Source organism: Telmatherina bonti, assembly GCF_933228915.1.
Source record: "Telmatherina bonti genome assembly, chromosome: 5".
NCBI classification, from domain to species: Eukaryota; Metazoa; Chordata; class Actinopteri; order Atheriniformes; family Telmatherinidae; genus Telmatherina; species Telmatherina bonti.
This window is the reverse complement of record NC_136623.1, coordinates 29,089,533-29,107,628: the sequence shown is the minus strand read 5'-3', so window position 1 is coordinate 29,107,628 and position 18,096 is coordinate 29,089,533. Positions and strand designations below refer to the sequence as shown.

At 39.2% G+C, this 18,096-nt stretch overlaps 1 protein-coding gene across 1 annotated transcript in view; it reads left to right on the top strand.

Annotated features, from left to right (window-relative positions):
- Positions 1-18,096, top strand: part of ulk4 (unc-51 like kinase 4) — a gene marked incomplete at its 3' end in the record, with an annotated part of 94,517 nt that overhangs the window by 37,523 nt on the left and 38,898 nt on the right. The window contains exons 21-28 of the mRNA XM_079241155.1: positions 4,140-4,301; positions 4,681-4,866; positions 6,321-6,448; positions 13,176-13,309; positions 13,438-13,559; positions 14,243-14,299; positions 15,433-15,484; positions 15,982-16,076. Coding sequence (XP_079097281.1) covers positions 4,140-4,301; positions 4,681-4,866; positions 6,321-6,448; positions 13,176-13,309; positions 13,438-13,559; positions 14,243-14,299; positions 15,433-15,484; positions 15,982-16,076 — 936 coding nt within the window. The remainder of the gene's footprint in view (positions 1-4,139; positions 4,302-4,680; positions 4,867-6,320; positions 6,449-13,175; positions 13,310-13,437; positions 13,560-14,242; positions 14,300-15,432; positions 15,485-15,981; positions 16,077-18,096) is intronic.

Sequence of the window (18,096 nt, the reverse complement as noted above, 5' to 3'; positions counted from 1 at the left end):
CAAAATATTTTGAAAATGCATGTATATCTCTCTGAACTTCTGACTTGTTTACAATTAAATCCCTAAATGATTTTACAAGATTATTGGTGGGGGACCCAAACTGACAACTCAAGAATCCGGTGCGGCACACAAAAGCAGGCTTCAGCAAAGCTGAAGGGCAGCAACTAAAGTCCTTCATTGATTGAATACAACAAGCATCCACAAAGTGTCTGTCCACATCTAAGTAAAAAATACCAGATAGTAAAATGAAACTTGTGTACAAACTAACACTAAGATAAGAGCAGCAGGTGGCATTCTAAGCAGACATTACACACAGGAGAAATATACTTTAAAATTAAAACAGCAAATAAACTCATACCATAATTGACAGAACTTGTTAGGAATAAGAATGCACTGATCCTGCATTTTTTTCAAACTAAGTAAAAGTAAGTATTTCCTAATACCAAGTCCCAATATGAGTATTCACAAATGCCATTATAGTGAAGTGTGGACCAGAAAGCCAGATGCAACAACTGAGTGGTTAAATGTGTGATATGTCAGATAGGTCATCCTGTGGCTAATCTCCACAGATAAGGAGGATCAAGTTTTTGTTTTTGGATTTAGTTCATCAGTTCATTCAGTGACAAGACACCTACATGCCCAATATCAGCTTCTTTTAACTGAGATCATGCTAAATTCAGATTTTCTTTTAAAATATGGCACAAGTAAGGACTTTGTTGCTTATGCATTTTAAAAAGTTGATGCATTTATTCCACAAATTAATTTCGCTGTTTTCTTCTTTTTTTTTTTTTCTTTTTAAGCAGTGTTGTTAACACAAAGTACCAGGACACACACATAGTATCAGACCAATAACTGATAGTTGTATCGGTGAATACCTAATCAGAACTCTTACCTATCAAAACCAAAGCTTGTAGACTATGACAGATGACCCAATTGTCACCAAGTATTACAACCTCCAAAATGTATTTTTTCACCATCTGTCCATTCCTTTTAATTATATTTCAATTCAGTATGTGCAGTATCAGGCTGCCTACAAACCAAGAATGTTCCTCCATCAGTCGTTACATTTATTTGCCTTGACTCAAATGATTTTTAACTTGAAATTATGTATATTTGAATTGCTGTAATATTATTCCACTGGGTTTGTAAGAAAGCTTTCCATCCAACCAGCCTTGTCCCAGTGTTGGGTCACAAGAAGGTTGGAACCTATTCCAGCTGTCATCAGGCAGCATGCAGGGTACTCCCTAGGCAGGTCACCAGTTCATTAAAGAGCCAACACAGAGAGACAAACCACAGACTTCAAGGGAGAATTTCAAACCACCAGTTAACCCAGGATCCATGTTTAAACCGTAGCAGGGGGAATCCATAAATGCATGGGGAGAAAATGCAAACTCTAGTAGGTTTGACAGTTTGTTTCGTAGCCCTTTGGGACAACACATGGTAAAACTTCGGGTACTTTATTTAAAATTTTCATTGCATTTAAACTGAGTCTTTGCAAAGTATTTTATTCCACAAATTAATCTGGTCAGTATTTATGGAGATATGAGGTTTGGAGTATGTATGGTATAATACACTGTCATGAGTGTGGATCTTGGACTAACTTGTTCCTCATAGTGGGACACATTATAATGAGAATAACTTCCTCTTTCGTCTGTCTCCTGTAGTTTCCTCTTTGCACCATAATGATGGGTTTTCACCCGAGCATCTTGTATCTCATCAGTTGTAAGACTATTTTCTTACTCTGCCTCTCTCTCTTTAACACCCCCACCACCTCCACCTCTCTCTGTGTAGTTCCTGGCAAGGCTGCCGTCTATTAAACTCGCAGACAGTGGGTGCTCCCCCGTGAGCTCATTAGTGAGCTGGCCCGCACAGCCTGGGGAATGCTGGAACAGACCATTCTGCTGGTTCCCGAAGGGGTGCCAGAGGATTCATTACGCTGTCGTTCAACATAGCCCCCTGGTGTTTAAAATATACTCTCATGTCCTATATTGGATTAATAGGTCGGTTATTTCAGTTGTCAGTGACTGACGTTTGTGTAAGGGATTATGACTCTGGGTCCCACGTGTTGGAATGTGAGGTATTTATCATATGAAGGGACCATGGATCACAGCTTCACTCTTGTTAAATGTCAGCAGTACATACATGAGAAAATCCATTTCCACAGTTCTAATGAGCCAAATGTTATATATTTCCCCCTAAGCAGTAGGATTGTTTATGGTATAGCTGATGCAGCTAGGTACATTCTTGGAAATGATTGTAAATGTTTGAAAATTTAATTGGCCCCATAACTCTCTGTTGCTTTTTTGGTTGAGCTGCATTGATAATCAATTGAAATTAGAGTCAGTTGTTTAAGACTCATGAGAAGTTTTAGTTTTTATGTTGAAAGTTTATAACACAGCAATAAATCTGCCATCTTCCTATATTAAGTTTAAACAGACTTTGTAAAAACTTTATTAATCTCCAAACAAAGCTTGTATTGTTATGCCGTGAATTATTAAGGAAAAATGGATAAATCAAAGAAAAAAAAATAAGAATAAAAATCAGCTGATAGAGAGAACAATGGAGATGTCAATATTACATGTGAATGCATTGGGATGTTGAGTTTTAAGCCTGGCAACAATCGAACTGATGATATGAACTGTAGCGTTGCCAGTTACTGTAACACAGAGAAGCTCTCGGTGGACAATATAGACAGAAACATACAGCCAACAGTTCAATATCCAGTGTAGATAGACATTTCCTCTCAGTAACATATCCAATACCATCTGTTGTTGACAAGCAGTGCATTCTCTCCTGCTTTACTCTTACCATTTTGTGTGCTGTTTCTTGTCAGTTCACAGTATAGTCTGATAACTATATAAAGACCCGTCAGAGTCCTGGATATGTTCCTAGAGTTCCTGTCTTTGCTGTTTGGTTCATTAGGAACAGGAATTGAAGGTGAATCCGGTCCCAGACAGATACTTGAAGACTGGCAGTGTTCTACGTCGTATTGTTTCTTTTTTTCAAGCAAGTTTTCTTTCTTCTTTCTCTACTTCTGTGTCCTGTGCCATAACCATCACCTGCAATAGCTTAGCAAATTAGGATGATGAATTAGCTTTGTGAAATAAATGTTTCAGCTGTTAATGAGTCTCTTCCACAAAAGATATTTAATTTTGTTTTGGACTCAATTGTATCTCATATCTATGGAGAATAGCATCTAAGTGATGTAGCACAGTGAAACACAATAATAACTTGACAGAGGCAATCACTTCTGTTCTACTTCGTGTCTTTCCCACAATGACTTTTCTGGAAAAACTAATTTCCTGCGCCACAGAGATTTCATTAGCCTGGCCCCATTGTCTGAACACAAACAGCTATTCTCTACTGAGGCAAAGGTGTGTGTGTGTGTGTGTGTGTGTGTGTGTGTGTGTGTGTGTGTGTGTGTGTGTGTGTGTGTGTGTGTGTGTGTGTGTGTGTGTGTGTGTGTGTGTGTGTGTGTGTGTGTGTGTGTATGTACACAAAGTAAGCACTTACACATTAATGCAAGCTCCAAAAAGCACACTCATACAAACAACTTCACTTATGTATTGAGATTAATGCTAATCAAATTGTCAGTTTGTGATTAAACTAGTTATATGAAAATTGCTGCCTTTTGCTCCATTATATTAGTTGGTATTTGTGTTTTTTACGTAGTTGACTGGACAGTGGAACACAAAATGTCTAGTTTTGGTACCATTTCCTTCTTAAGAAGGAAAAAGTGGTGGTATACCAAGACATATGATTTACTTTGGATAATATATGATGCATGTCTAAATTATCAGCTGTGTTTTAAACCTTATGTGTGCATTTATTTGTGTGTATATATATATATATATATATATATATATATATATATATATATATATATATATATATATATATGTACACACAAATATACACACTTCATGTGGTGGTTTCAACATTTGGTAAAAGACTTTTCCAAGGATATTGTAGCTCAATAACATCTTCTTTCCCTGTAACTTTGTGGTTGTATCTTGGTGTTTTTGCCTCCTTATCCATTTAATGACTTGGTGTAAAAAATATGTCTTGATCATATGGTTTAAATGTACTTATTGTTCTGAACCAATCCTTATGACGGAGTCAATGTATCTGTTTTACAGGATGATGCCGTCGTTCATCATATGGCTGCAAAAGCCATAGAGAACATCTGCACAGTCGTGTCTGATCCCTCTCACCATCTGGTTACCACAGAGATGGGCTCTGCATTGTGGTACCTGTTTACTCACTCTACAGTGGAGGCTGTCAGAATCACTGCCATCTCTGTGAGTTCACATGTAAACATGCACATGCATGTCATGTCATGTGCCACAAACCTACATAGACCCTCTCAGCCAAAACACAATAGATAACTTAACCTTAAAAAGGCAACTTTTACAAATTGAAGAGAAAATATTTTGGATCACAAATGTTTAATGTTCATTGGAACATCGAGGTTAAAGCAGATTTATTTATTTAGTACTGACTGCATTTCTCTGGCTTTTGAAAAAACATCCATATGATCAACCACCCAAAACCAAAATAAATGTTAAATGGTGGCATATATGGCATAAGATTCTCACATTTTCAGAAGAATGGAATAGCAGTTCATAAATGATATGGCGGACATTAGCTCAGTGTGTGCCTGTGTGTTTATTTCTCCAGTCTCTGTCTCGGCTAACCCGGGTGGACCCAGCAGTCTTCTTGGCAGTGATTGACACCTGTGGCCCTGCAGCTGTTGTAGAGGGTTTAGGTGGAACAGGGGCGAGGGTGCAGCAGCACCTGCTCACCGCTGTGGCCACTGCCTTGCTCGCTTCACACATCCAAACTCATCGCATTGCCCAGAACCAGGTGTGTGCACACGCAGACCTGCAAGACAACATGGGATGCTCAAATATAAACACATCCAGGCTTCGTATCAGCGAGCTTAAGAAATCCAAGCATAAACTACTGGACTGTATTACAGTTGGATTGCTGATGTTTTAATGCAACACTTGGCAGGGAATGTAACTGGCAACATTACAGTCTGATTTTCAGTCAGGGATGTCTCCAATGAGAAGGTTTTTTACGAATGTACTGGAGGGTGAAAACACCCCTACATAAATGTACAGCAACATGGAGAATAGATACAAGTTGCCCCAAATTCCCAATTTTTTCACATATTTCAGCCTGTCTGCATTTGTCAGTGTGCCTCTTTTCCTCTCTTCCATACAGTTCATGAACTAAAGCTGAACTGCGAATGAACTAATTTTGTCAGGAGTTACTTATTTAATTTTTCATAAGACAGCCCATCTAGTGTGTATGTGATGTGCTAATCTTGGGGAGGCAGAGGGGCTGAAATTGATTTGAAGGTTTTTAACTTGGAGTCTAGAATTGGTAATTGACTCTGAACTGAATTTATTTGCATTGAGCATTTCCAATTTAACACCATAATACAAACTGAGTACTTCAACTCTGCTCTAATTATAAACTGATATGCATTCACCCCCTACCCCCTTGTATCTCCCCCTTTTCTCTCCCCTGGCACAAAAACAGACAGTCCAAGAGTTTGTTTACACAGAACTCTGTCTGTTACTGCGAGTATGTGTGTTCGTGCACATGCATATGAGTGACTGCGTGTGTACGTGTGTGTGCAAAGAAGCACAAACTCTAATTTGTTGAGTGTGTCAGTATCTGGGCTAATTGGCTGAATGAACACACTGCAGCCTTCTACTTCAGCAGAGCATTATGGGTAGTGGGGAGGGACTTATCAGCTAAGCACACACTACTGGGCTTTGAAATTAATTAACTTGGTGTGTCGTGCCATAAACACACAGCCATGAACATGCTTTCACATTTGTTCTCTCACACACACACACACACCCACACACACATTCAGCTGTGCGTGGTGTTGGTAATAATGATAATGGTAATGAATGTTGGTCAGTCAAATTCTTTCCTGCCCGTTAGTGCTGCAGAGTGAGGGGCTGTCTAAAGCCGCTGCAGGCACACAAGTTTGTGTGCATGTGTGTGTGTCTGTGTGTGTGTGTGTGTGTGCGCATGTTGTGTGATAAAGAGTAGTCTGAGCTAAATATATTTTTGCCTGTTGCTTAATGTTTTATTCATATTTTGATATTCAGGCAACATAAGTATACAATTTTATTCAACTTGAGCTCCAATTTTCTTATTTCTGCTTCTTCTGATTTAATAAAACTCTCACATCAATGTTTCTCTGGGAGGTTACAGAGTGGACATTTGATAATGTTTTCCTTAGTCCATCAGCAAGACTTTCATTTGATTTCTGTGTGTGTGTGTGTATCATGTAGGAGTTGGTTTTGAAGGTGCTTCGTTGTCTTGAGAGTACGTCCACGGTAACACGAGCTAAAGCCTTACTGCTTCTACTGCAGCTAATACAGGACAACACAGACACGCTGCTTTACTGCTGCCAGCACAGGTAAACCATCACACATTCACACAAAGCTAAAGTTAGAGTTCAGTCATCCACAAAAAATGTTCAATTAAACATAACGGAGTCTTTTTGTTCCTCCTGTTCAAATTATTTCACCAACTCATTAGCAACTACTGTAGACATTATACGGTCTAATGTTATGTTTCAGGTACTCTGCAACAATTCAGATGTTTTAGAGAAGTTAAATAAAGTTTTGGTTTTAACTGTGTGTCTTTTAGCAGAAAGTATAATTCTGTAATGCTGTGCAACCAACAGGGGCTGGCAGTATCTCTGTAAAGATGTGAGGATGCTGCAAGGTTGAATTCTAATTTCTTTTAGTTGATTGAGTCACACATTCCAAATTGCTCTGCAGTGCATTTCTGTAATAACACATGAAGCCTGAACTTCCTGCTGTCTAACTATACTAAAACTTAGTGAAGCCTACTCTTAACTCCAGTCAGTCTGTCAGACTACTGGCTAATTAGCTTCTCTGGAATGCAGTTGCACATGTTCACGCACAGGCTGAACTGTCAGAGAACAAACAAGTAGCATTTGAGATTTCCACCTCAGGGTGGAGTTTCCGTATAATTATTTAGCAGTAGCTTTTCATCCAAATGTGTTCCCTTAGCCAGTAACACCCCCGCTACAACTAAATGACCTCTTCTGTTTGCACTTTGGTAAGACAAACCCAAAAACATGCCTGCTTTCACAGAAAAATATCAGATTTTCAAACTGTGTGCAAAAGGGAAAATTTTCAAGAAAATCTTTAGGTTTGCAGGAATTGAAAGAAACTTTTCTATCCTACTGAGAAGTGATCAGTTAAATCTAGCCAAAACAGAAATGAGGCTCACATTTATATAAAAAATAAACTTGGTGTAGATGTAAACTCACCTATTGATAGTCATTACATACTCAAACTAATAAATGTTATTAAATGTTGTGACTAATAAAGGTTATAAATAAACCACCACATCAAATTTGATTCAAACACTCCTTGAGTGCTGCTTCGCAGACTTATCTGTTATCAGAAGCAGTTAGCTTCTAAAACGGAGGCTTCCTTCATGAAAGCGCCGCCTGGGGTTGTTGGCGATGCAGCTGTACTCTGTGTAACCTCTGTGCTAAACTAGCACAGCAGCTGTGGGAATAATAATATAAATGTAGGTTCCCAGGACATTTAATTCTTGCTGCTGTGTGTTGCAGCTTTACTAGGACTTCAAATGCTTCATTAACTGGTTGTTGTTTCACTTCATGCTACACAGTCCAGCTGTAAAATGTGACAAGTCTGTGTGGTCAAACACAAATGCACGAGTCATTCATATATAGCTACATACTTCACTCATACATGCATGCAGCCAGTTCCCAGGGCTAATTTATTGATTAATAACCAGAATGTGTGGAAGCAGCCAGTAGCAATCTGCCCATCCTCTATTGAATGTATTAACAATTTCAGCATAAGAGAAAAAAAACATTGCTGTGGACAAAAAAAGTCTTGCTACAATCTTCTTTACTTTGTTTGATGTTGTAGACAATTTTAACAAAATACTGGAGCTAATTTCATATCAATTTCAAATCCCATGCAGTTCCATTAGCAGGCCAACCATTTGATGCAGTGGTGCCATCAGGAATAACCAATGAAACTACATGCACTACAACATGTCCTTTTATAATATCTTTTTTTCTTTCCCAAAATATTTCTTTGATACTGAATGGACTTAACACTGTGCAAACTCATCTTCACAACCAAAAACCCCAAGTGACCCATCATTAATGATCCCTGCACATGCAGACATCAGTAAAACCAGACTTTATTTCTTCCCACAGCACATTAACATATTGGATGATTTCATACTGATTGCATCTGAGACACATGATGCCATTAAATCTCTTTTTTTCCTGCTTTTCTGTCATCTTCCCAAAGCCTATACTCCACTTTATGCTTACATTTACCCGTTGTGCAGCAGAGCAAAATACTGTATGTCCACAAGGTTTGCTACTTTAATCAGAAGTCCATCAGTTAGAAGGTTGTGAACATCTGTTGATGTGTCTCTTCTGAAGTTCTTTCATTCCCGTAGCATTTATAAGTGTATCTCCAAGCAACAATTAGCATGTCTTTGTGACTGCAGTGTTTGCATTGATGAAACTTGGTTTGACATGCAAACCTGAGATAATTCAACATAGTTTGTTCAGCAAAACCTTCCATGACACCTGAACAGGGGCATCAGGTTGGGAATCAATCATATATGAACTGCTAGATTAACTTTTCCATGACAGAAACGTACATGTTCATGTGGATTTTCTCTGATTAAGCAATCATTTTTAAACTTTTTGTCTTTATTCCAGAAGGCTAATCTAAATGGCATTGCTTTAATATGCAGCTGTCCGGTGAGGATCTCTCACAGTTAAGCTGACCATACTTGGCCATTTACTCAGAAATATATTTTAATGTTTGTTTTTACAATTTTTTACTAATTAAGTTGAATAACAAGCTGTGTTGGTAATTAATGAGAGAACACATAACAATTGCAGTAATGTTTGAAGTTTGGTTTTGGCTCATTTTGACTCATTTAAATATCCTCCAATATGTCATTATGCACAATAGAATTTCCTATGGATGATAAGACACTTACTTACACCACACTGACTTGCTTTATGGGATTCATGGACAACCAGGGCCCACAATGCGATGCACAAAGGAAGCAAACAAGCTTGGCTCAGCTGAAAATAATTAAAACAAATTGGTTTTTGAGGATTGGAATTGGTGCTCCAAGAAATGTCTTGGACAACAAAAAGCTTGATTTTTCTCGCTTGGTAAATAAAATTGCTTACTAAAGAATATTTTGGGGGAAACAGTCTTCAAAGTTTATATTGGCTGTGGCGCTGCAAAGAGGCTGTTTGACTGCCATCTGTAGGCCCATCTCTAATGTTGTCTTTTTGTAAAAAACATTGATTGTTATCTGATTTAGATATTACTGCAACACTGTCTCAGTAGCATGGATTCCACAGCATGAAGATGTCCGCTGAAACTGGGGTGCAGAAATAATCTGAATGTACAACCAATTTCTGATCTTTTAAACTGGACCATTCTGTCTGAGACACATCGCTCATCACTTTCCATAAGTTTAAACACATCCACCTTGCCAGACTTATAGATTTAATGTGTTTTTATTTGTCATTTCCTCTGCAGCTGTTTTTTTTTTCTGCCTGCCTCTCGCTGTTTTACACACTCAAAAAATCTTCTCACTTGCTCTCTTGGTAAACCCCGTTCGAGTTGTCAGAGTTGACCTGCCTGTTTCTGTCCCTCTGAGGACTCTGCATGACTCAACCACACTGACAAACATGCCTGCTCTCACACAGGCATGTTGTTTAATTAGCTCCTCAATAACATGAAAATATGTGCGTGTTTCCATGAGCTAAACTTGGCATGATCTCACTAAGTCTCAAGATTAGCATTGAGAATGGAATGTGACAGCTTTCAACACATGCAGTCACATCCAGACTCACACTCAGTGGGCCACTTGTAGGTCAATTGTGTGTGCATGTTCTGAGTCTAACACAGTGAGTGACAGCGAGGTGTCAAGTTAGTTTTCATACAGCAGTCTGGAAAAATAGCTGTGATAAATGATCACGCAGAATCTGAATGGTACAAATGCAAATCCTCAAAAAAAAAAAAAAGCTATTTGATCTACAACTTTTTTATCCTTAATGTGAGAAAAAAATGAAAAATGCATTAATTATTTCCATTTTTTAATATGGATTATAACAGTATTATTTATTGTGTTTAATTCTTCAAAGTTTCTTACTCAAATTATCCATGTTGCAGAAACCACTTTTGTGTGAACATTTTTCAAATGAAGTATTCTACATCCACCCAGGTGGTGGTCTGTATTCGGCTTTGGTTTCTTTCTCTGTCAGCAACCTATCTCAAAATGTTATGGATGGATTTTTATGAAATTTTATGAAAATCTTAGAAATGGAATAAGGAGCAAGTGGATCCAGTAATTGTTTAAACATTCTTTACTATTTGAAGATACGGATAGCTTTGCCATCACAGCTTCTAACTCAAATACCCACAATCACTGACAACAAAAAAATTACGCAGGCTTGGTGGGGGTCTGCGCTCTTGGAGCACTTGCAGTCTTTTTCTTTGCAATCTGTATGAAATTCTGTCATTGTATCTCACAGTTGCAGCATACAGGTAAGTTACTGTTGGCAGTGAATATGTCCATGCCTGAGGCTATTTAGTTGCAAGTACAAATTGTGTTTCTTTAGGCCTTTATTTATGCACTGGCACGTTTATGACAGGTTATTAAAGAGATGTATAAGATTTGACACCTGATACTAATTTTAAGATGGGAAAAGACATTATTCCAGAAAGGACTAACAAATCAGGAGATACAAGATACAACACCAAAGACCTATGTTTGTTTTATGTTTAAGTTGTTTGTTTGAACCCTCCGCCCCCTCTGCAAAAAAAGAAAAAAAAAAAGCAATAGCTGTAACATATATAGTTACAGCCTTTGCCCAATATTTTGCTGCTGCACCTTTGGTGGCAATTTGAGTATTAAGTCGTTTTAAATATGAAGCCACAAGTTTGGCACATTTATCTTTATGCAGTTTCACTGATTCCTCTTCATTAGGCCGGATGGGAAACGTTGGTCTACTGCTATTTTTAGATATCTCCAGAGACATTAATCGGATTCAAGTATGGGCTCTGGCTGGACATTCACAGACTTTTCCTGAGGCCATTCCTTGATTTCTTGGCTGTGTGTTTAGGGTTGTTGTCCTTCTGAAAGAACAACTGTCATCCCAGTCTGAGGTTAAGAGCAGGTTTTCCTCCATGATATCTCTATCCTGACTTGTCTCCCAGTTGCTGCAGCTGCATAATATCCCTACAGTATTATGCTGCCACCACCATGCTTCAATGTACAAATGGTATTGGTCTGGTGATATACCATTAGCCTGGTACAGCAGTGGCATACCTGGTTGTATCCAGTTTCTTCCAAACATGACGCCTGGTATTCATGTGAAAGAGTTCAATCTTTTTCCGGACATGCCAGAAAGCTTTGTTTCTCAATCTGAAAGTCTTTCGGGTGCCTTTTGGCACCATAAACTCTGGGACTGTGGGACCCTAGGTGGACAACAATAAAGTTGTTTGAACAGAATTAATGTTGAGCTATCCATCCATCCATTTTCCGCCGCTTATTCGGGGTCGGGTCGCGGGGGCAGCAGCCTAAGCAGGGAAGCCCAGACTTCCCTCTCCCCAGCCACATCTACCAACTCTGCGGGGGGGGGGGGGGGGGGATCCCAAGGCGTTCCCAGGCCAGTCGAGAGATATAATCCCTCCAGCGTGTCCTGGGTCTTCCCCGGGGTCTTCTCCCAGAGGGACATGCCCGGAACACCTCGCCAGGGAGGTCCAGGAGGCATCCTGACCAGATGCCCGAGCCACCTCAACTGGCTCCTCTCAATGTGGAGGAGGAGCGGCTCTACTCTGAGCCCTTCCCGGATGACCGAGCTCCTCACCCTATGTCCTATGTCCTCACCAACGACCTTACGGCCGCAGCTCCAGTTGGCCGCTTCAACAATAGAGGCACGAAACACGACCGTATCTAGCTGAAACCGCTCAAGATCAAGCTCAAGAACTCTAGTAACGTTCCACGTTACTAGAGTCAGTGTCTGCAGCCAAGGATTGGACCGCCAGGGTCCCCGCCTCTTGCCGCCGCCCAGCTCACATTGCACCCGACCCCCACGGCTCCTCCCACAGATGGTGAGCCCACGGGAGGTGGGGCCCATGTAACCCTTTTGGGCTGAGCCCGACCGGGCCCCACGGGCAAAGGCCCAGCCACCAGACGCTCGCTCTCCTGTCTGGGCACTCACAAGCCTAGCTGCAAAGAGGGGCTCCATTGACCCGTGTCCGGGCAAGGAAACTCTTCTGCTAATGGTCGTCATCATCATGGCGGTCACACTTAGTCTGATCCCTCCCCTAGACACCTGTTTGCCATGGGTGACCCTACCAGGGGCATAAAGCCCCCGACAATAGAGCTGCTAGAATCTTCAGGACACACAAACCCCTCCACCACCATCTTGTCAAAAGCTGTGATTACTTATGTACATGAGATTTCTTAATTTCTTACTTTTTACATTTTCAATGCATTTGCAAAAAAAGAAAAAGGTTTTGTTTTTTAATGTTTTCATTAAAGGAGTGTTGTTTGTATAGTTTTGGTGAATAAAATTAATTTCTTTTATTTTGCTGTAAAATAGCAAAATATAGAAAAATTGAAGCACAGATGTACTGGGTCTATATAGAGGAGAAGTGTCAAACTCTAGTCCTCGAGGACCAGTATCCTGCATGTGTTGGTGGTCTCCATGCCCCACCACACCTGACCAACATGAATGAATGTGCTGACAAAAAAGCTGTTGGATCCACTTGATTTGTATCAGGTGTGTTGGTGCAGGGAAACACAAAAACCTGCGGGATACTGGCCCTCAAGGACTGGATTTTGACACACCTGATATAGCGGACTAAAAGATCGAAACTGATGTCTGTAAGCAAACCAAGTTCTGGATTTTTCCAAACAAATATTTGTAAAGTGGAAATCAAGATTGTTGATTTCAAAAGCTAAAAGTGTAGGAAAGGGAAGCTGCTTCCTTTCACTACAAGTTTCAGTGATGCTTTATACTGAGCTGAGGGGAATATTTTCTTCTACATTACAATACATGGATGTCTCTGTTTTAGACTTGTGATGTACCTGGAGAGAGACCTGCGCAAAGCCACTCCTCTCAGGGAGAACTCCAGCCAATCAGGACACCTGTCTCAGTGTCTGGATTTACTGGTTCTGTACCTGAGTAGTACTGCATCCGCAATAATGGGTACACACTGATAAACACACACAAGTATTTACATGGATTATCCTGTCCCACTCACCGGTTTGCATTTTCATAACAATTTTACAATATGTTGACATGTGTCTCCTCGTCTTGTCCCCCGTCCTATTTAGAGGCTGTCTTATGTGCACTGAGGTCTGTGATTGGGAGGAGACACCCATCTACAGTTCAGAGTAGACAGCTAAAACAGACTTTGCCAACTCTGTCTGTAGTGCTGGACCTTCTCTCATCTCAGGTAACTTTGGCTAAGTTATTATTTCTAATTATTTGTTTGAGGGTTATAAGGCATTTTTGTTTTCCAGAACTCACTTTTTTCAATATGCATAAGAGTTTGGTTGTGCATTCACACCTTCCCGAATGAACCAGGGTTCAGTGAAGACGTGTCTGATGTAGAGGTTCAGGTGCAGACAAAGACAAAGCTTACAGTTATACAGAAGCTCCAAATTTTTATTTTTATCAACAGTGGCTCCAGAAAAGTAGTTATGAGCTCGAGCAGAGCATTTATGTACCCCATCAGAGGATTTTTTCTTTTTTTTTTTTATGAGTTTTTAGGTAAGTACAGTATCTGAATGCAGAAAATCCACTTGGTTAAGACCAGTAACGTTTACTTATGTGATAATAGCCCCATGTATTTAGCAAAATTAGATATTTGAATTTACAGTACTATCAGTGAAGTTGTGATATATTTCAATGATTCTTTTAATTATACAAAAATATTTATTTTATTTAAGTATTTAGTAAGTTAAATAATTGTACATCGGATTAAATCTCCCTGCATCAAAACTGCTGCTATACTGCAGGGATTTATCTGTTTTTATGTTCAACACTGCTTTTTCTATGTATCCTGACCTTTTCTCTTCGTTGTCCCTTCAGACATTCTCATTTTGTATGTCTGTTTGACTCTCCCTCTCCACTCAGGTCTTCAGATCTCGAGTTGTAACCAAAGAGCTTCTGGATCAAATAGGTTTGCTGCTAGTGAGTGTTTTGTAATCCAGTTTTAACCACAAAGTTGTTCTGACTTTTTATCTGTCTCCTCAGCAAAATGTTCTACTGCAAGCTGAAGGCAAAGAAAATGATTAAAGAAAAACTTAAAACTATGATGCACAAGTCAGATTTAAAGTTGAAATCTCTGCAAATTCAGGACAAATTGAAAACATTTTATAGACAAATTTGAAAAAAGGAAAATAATCACAACATATTTTCCTGTATGTATTCTTCAGTATGTTTACGTTTAGTTAAAGAAGCATTTACCTTTATATGTTTTCATAATTATATCCTGTCCAATTCTTTTTGGACCCACTGTGGGCCTTTTTCTCCAAATATTGCCCATTCGACAGCTGGGATCTTTGTTCTAATGTAGTATGAATCCAAATAGACCAGATGTAGCCAGTTTACTGGAGTCCTACAATTACAAAATAACCACAAAGTCCTTCTGTAGCAACTTATTGTATGAAATTATTACACAACTAATCTTATCTGCATTATCGATCTGCTGATTACCTGTAATAGGTGTGTGACACATGCAGCACACGTCATGTTAGTCCTGTTCTACGTGCTTTTTTAGCTTGCTCGACTGGTTTTGGTCTTGTTGTCGTGTAAGGATCACTTCATCAACTAAATGTTTTTGGTAGTTAATAGTTTGCTATTTAGATGATCCCCTTTGAGTTGTGTTGAAGCTTTGACCGAGCTTGACCAGTGGTTGCCCAGTTGGCTGCACCTAAAATTTCTAATAGTTATAATTGTTGTTTTCAAAATACTTAGAAATAAAATAATTCCACTATTCAGAGTTCTTAATCTGAAGGATGCCAATCCTTCATAATTATTGTGGAAACTACAGATGTTTGTTCATATGCTTTATTTCCATGTTTTTGAAATCCATAAATATTACCTGATCAGTTTACTTATTAGTTATTATTGATTTGTGAAATTTTCAGTTCTTGACATCATCTTTTTTGATACATTTAACATTTGAGTATTCCCCATCCGTCCACCACTACTCCAAAGAAAAACTAAATCAGCTGTTGTTACACAGTGCAGTCATCGCAGTGATGGTGATTATATTAGTTATATTTAAGTTATTTACAGTTGTTGTCAACTGTTTCTTTCAGGGCTATATCACCTCTGTGGAGTCCAATGAAACTAATTTGGCCAGTGCTGTAGGTAAGTCTTTTTTTTTTTATTACCACAGTAAGTGTTCATGCACACATTATCATCATCATCTGCTGCTGTTTTATTTTGTTTTTATTCTAATATGTTAACGTCATTTTTAAGTAAGATCTACACAGCTTTTTCATACTTGTCATGCTGTTCCTTGTGTTCAATACAAGCTAACATGTTGTTGTGAGCTTGCATTGAGATTGAATGTAGCGTTTCCTCCATCACTAAAAAAAAAAAATCCTATAATGTTGTGAATTTAAAAGGGTTTCCATGTAAAAGCTACACTTTTACTCACCTGTCACCTATGAGTCATACCTGAAAATCTGAATATGTGAGGGCATTGGAAAAAAGACAGGTATAGCCATTAAGAGCTGGATGTGGCACTGAATTACCAACAGAGTGCAGACTGTCATCCACCATCCACCCAACTGAAGCAAGTTAGCAGAATCAGTGCCTCCGTCTCACCTCAGTAATGCTGATAAAGTTTCATTCCTCAATAGGTGTAGCAATATGTGAAGAGATGATTAGAACAACTCTGTCCTGTGTGGAAGTCCTGAGTCAGCATCATACGCTCATCATACCATATCATTGTACTGTAAGTATACACACTGCTTACTTCCTGTCTAAATGTCATCTCTCTGATACACTGTTAACTGAATATGTGCGTGAATGTTTTTTTCTTGTAGTGTGTGACTGACTCACTGTCTGCAGAGTTTAGAAAATCTTTCAGGGCATGCATCTTGTTATTTTCAATAAATGTCAGTACAGTATATCCTGCGAGACTTTGAAAACAATCTGTCATCATCCTGATTTTCTATTATCGTTTTGCAGCTGTCAAATTTTCAACATAAAATTTTTTTGCTTTGACTTTTTGCATTGTAAAAAATCATTTACAAGCTGCTTTGCTGCAGCAGAAAACACAGAAAGCAGGCTAGAAGGATGGATGTTGTCAGCTGTAAAACATTTGCACAGAGCTACTGAAATCAAGAATTTGACTATTTTCTCAATTGTTCTTGACTTTGTTGAACTCATCCTGAGGTGAAGTGGGTAAGGGTCAAGTGATTGCGGTTATCTCGTTCCCCTGATGAATGCTGCGAGATATATTGGTGTATCTGCCACTCAACCACACTGCTTCATGCTATACAACATAAAACAATGTGATTGTCTGTCTGTCAGGCAAGTCTACAGGCCATGTTTATCCCCTGCACTGAGCGCTGTAGTTCTTTGGAAACGGGTCACATAGAGTGCACAATGAACCCTCGACAAACACTGCAGCTCAACCAGTATTTCATCGACCAAAAAAGAACATTCTGCTCCATTACTCATTTGATTCCACCAGCTCTCCATCGCAGAAACAAACTTGTGTGTCTGGAGTCGCCTGTCTGAATTCAGCCACACAGGATACAGCAACAGCTAAGGTTGCTACGTTCAAGGAATTCTTCATCCAAACTAGTTTCATTTGTGCTTCTGTTATTAAATGCTATTATCTCTCTCTAAATACAACAATATCTTGCAAACTTGCAGTCTGACATCCTACCAACTAACTAAGCTTTTCATCATGTGATCGCCATTCACTTTGCCTTTTTAATACAGTGGATTTGTCACTTAATGTCTCTGCCAAGATTTCTCACTAGCTAAATGCTTTCATGGTGTGTCTCACTTCCACTTTGGATCAAAGTATTTGCTAAATATCTAAATTTAATAATATAATGTAATCCATTTCCTTTTGTCAATTTCAAATAACGGCCCCTGGTATTGTGTTCAACGTGTCTTCCACTCCACTGAACCAGTCAACTAGAGATCAGAGGACAGACGGTCAACCTGTGAGCTATTAAGCAAGACACTAATCAAGTATTGAACCAACAAAACTTCATCAGACCTCTGGGTGTTTTTGTTTAAGTGTGTTTGCATCGATGTGCATGCGATGGAATCGTGAGATTGTGTTTAATGACTATTGACACATGGAAGTGGAGAACAGCAGGAAGCAGGCAGGATCAAGGTAGGAAAAAATAGGAGAGATGAGAACTAGAAGAAAGGGGCAACCAGGAGTCTCGCTGCTACTGATCGTCAATAACACCGGGAGACACTTTAATTACCTCCAGCCAGCTCAGATTAGCTTTTTCTCCTCCTTTTTTGCCGCTAGACAAGGACAAGCACCCATGTTTGACTTCATTTGCATCTCTGTCTCCGTGTCACGATAGAAGTCAAGAATTAAGTTTGCAGTTACTCTGACTTTGAGATTATTTTTTGTTTAGTTTTCCTGAGTTGGCAGTTTAATGGTCTTTTATATACATGAGACACAAAGACATTGTCTCAAAATAAAAAAGGGTCACTAATCTTTGGACAGCATTTAGCTTTGACTGCGGCAACATTCGCTGTGGTATTGTTTCAATAAGCTTCTTCAGTGTCACAAGATAGATTTCCATCTAGTGATACATTATTTCTCCAGTAAGATCTTGTACCAGTGATGGAAAAGTGCAACCACTGTGCAAAGCCTTCTTCGGCACAACACAAAAATTCTCATTGGGGTTCCAGTCTGGTATCTGTGGCAGCCAATACATGTGGGGAAAGCCCACCAGCTTGTACAGTAGGCTCTAAGCATGATGGCTGCATCT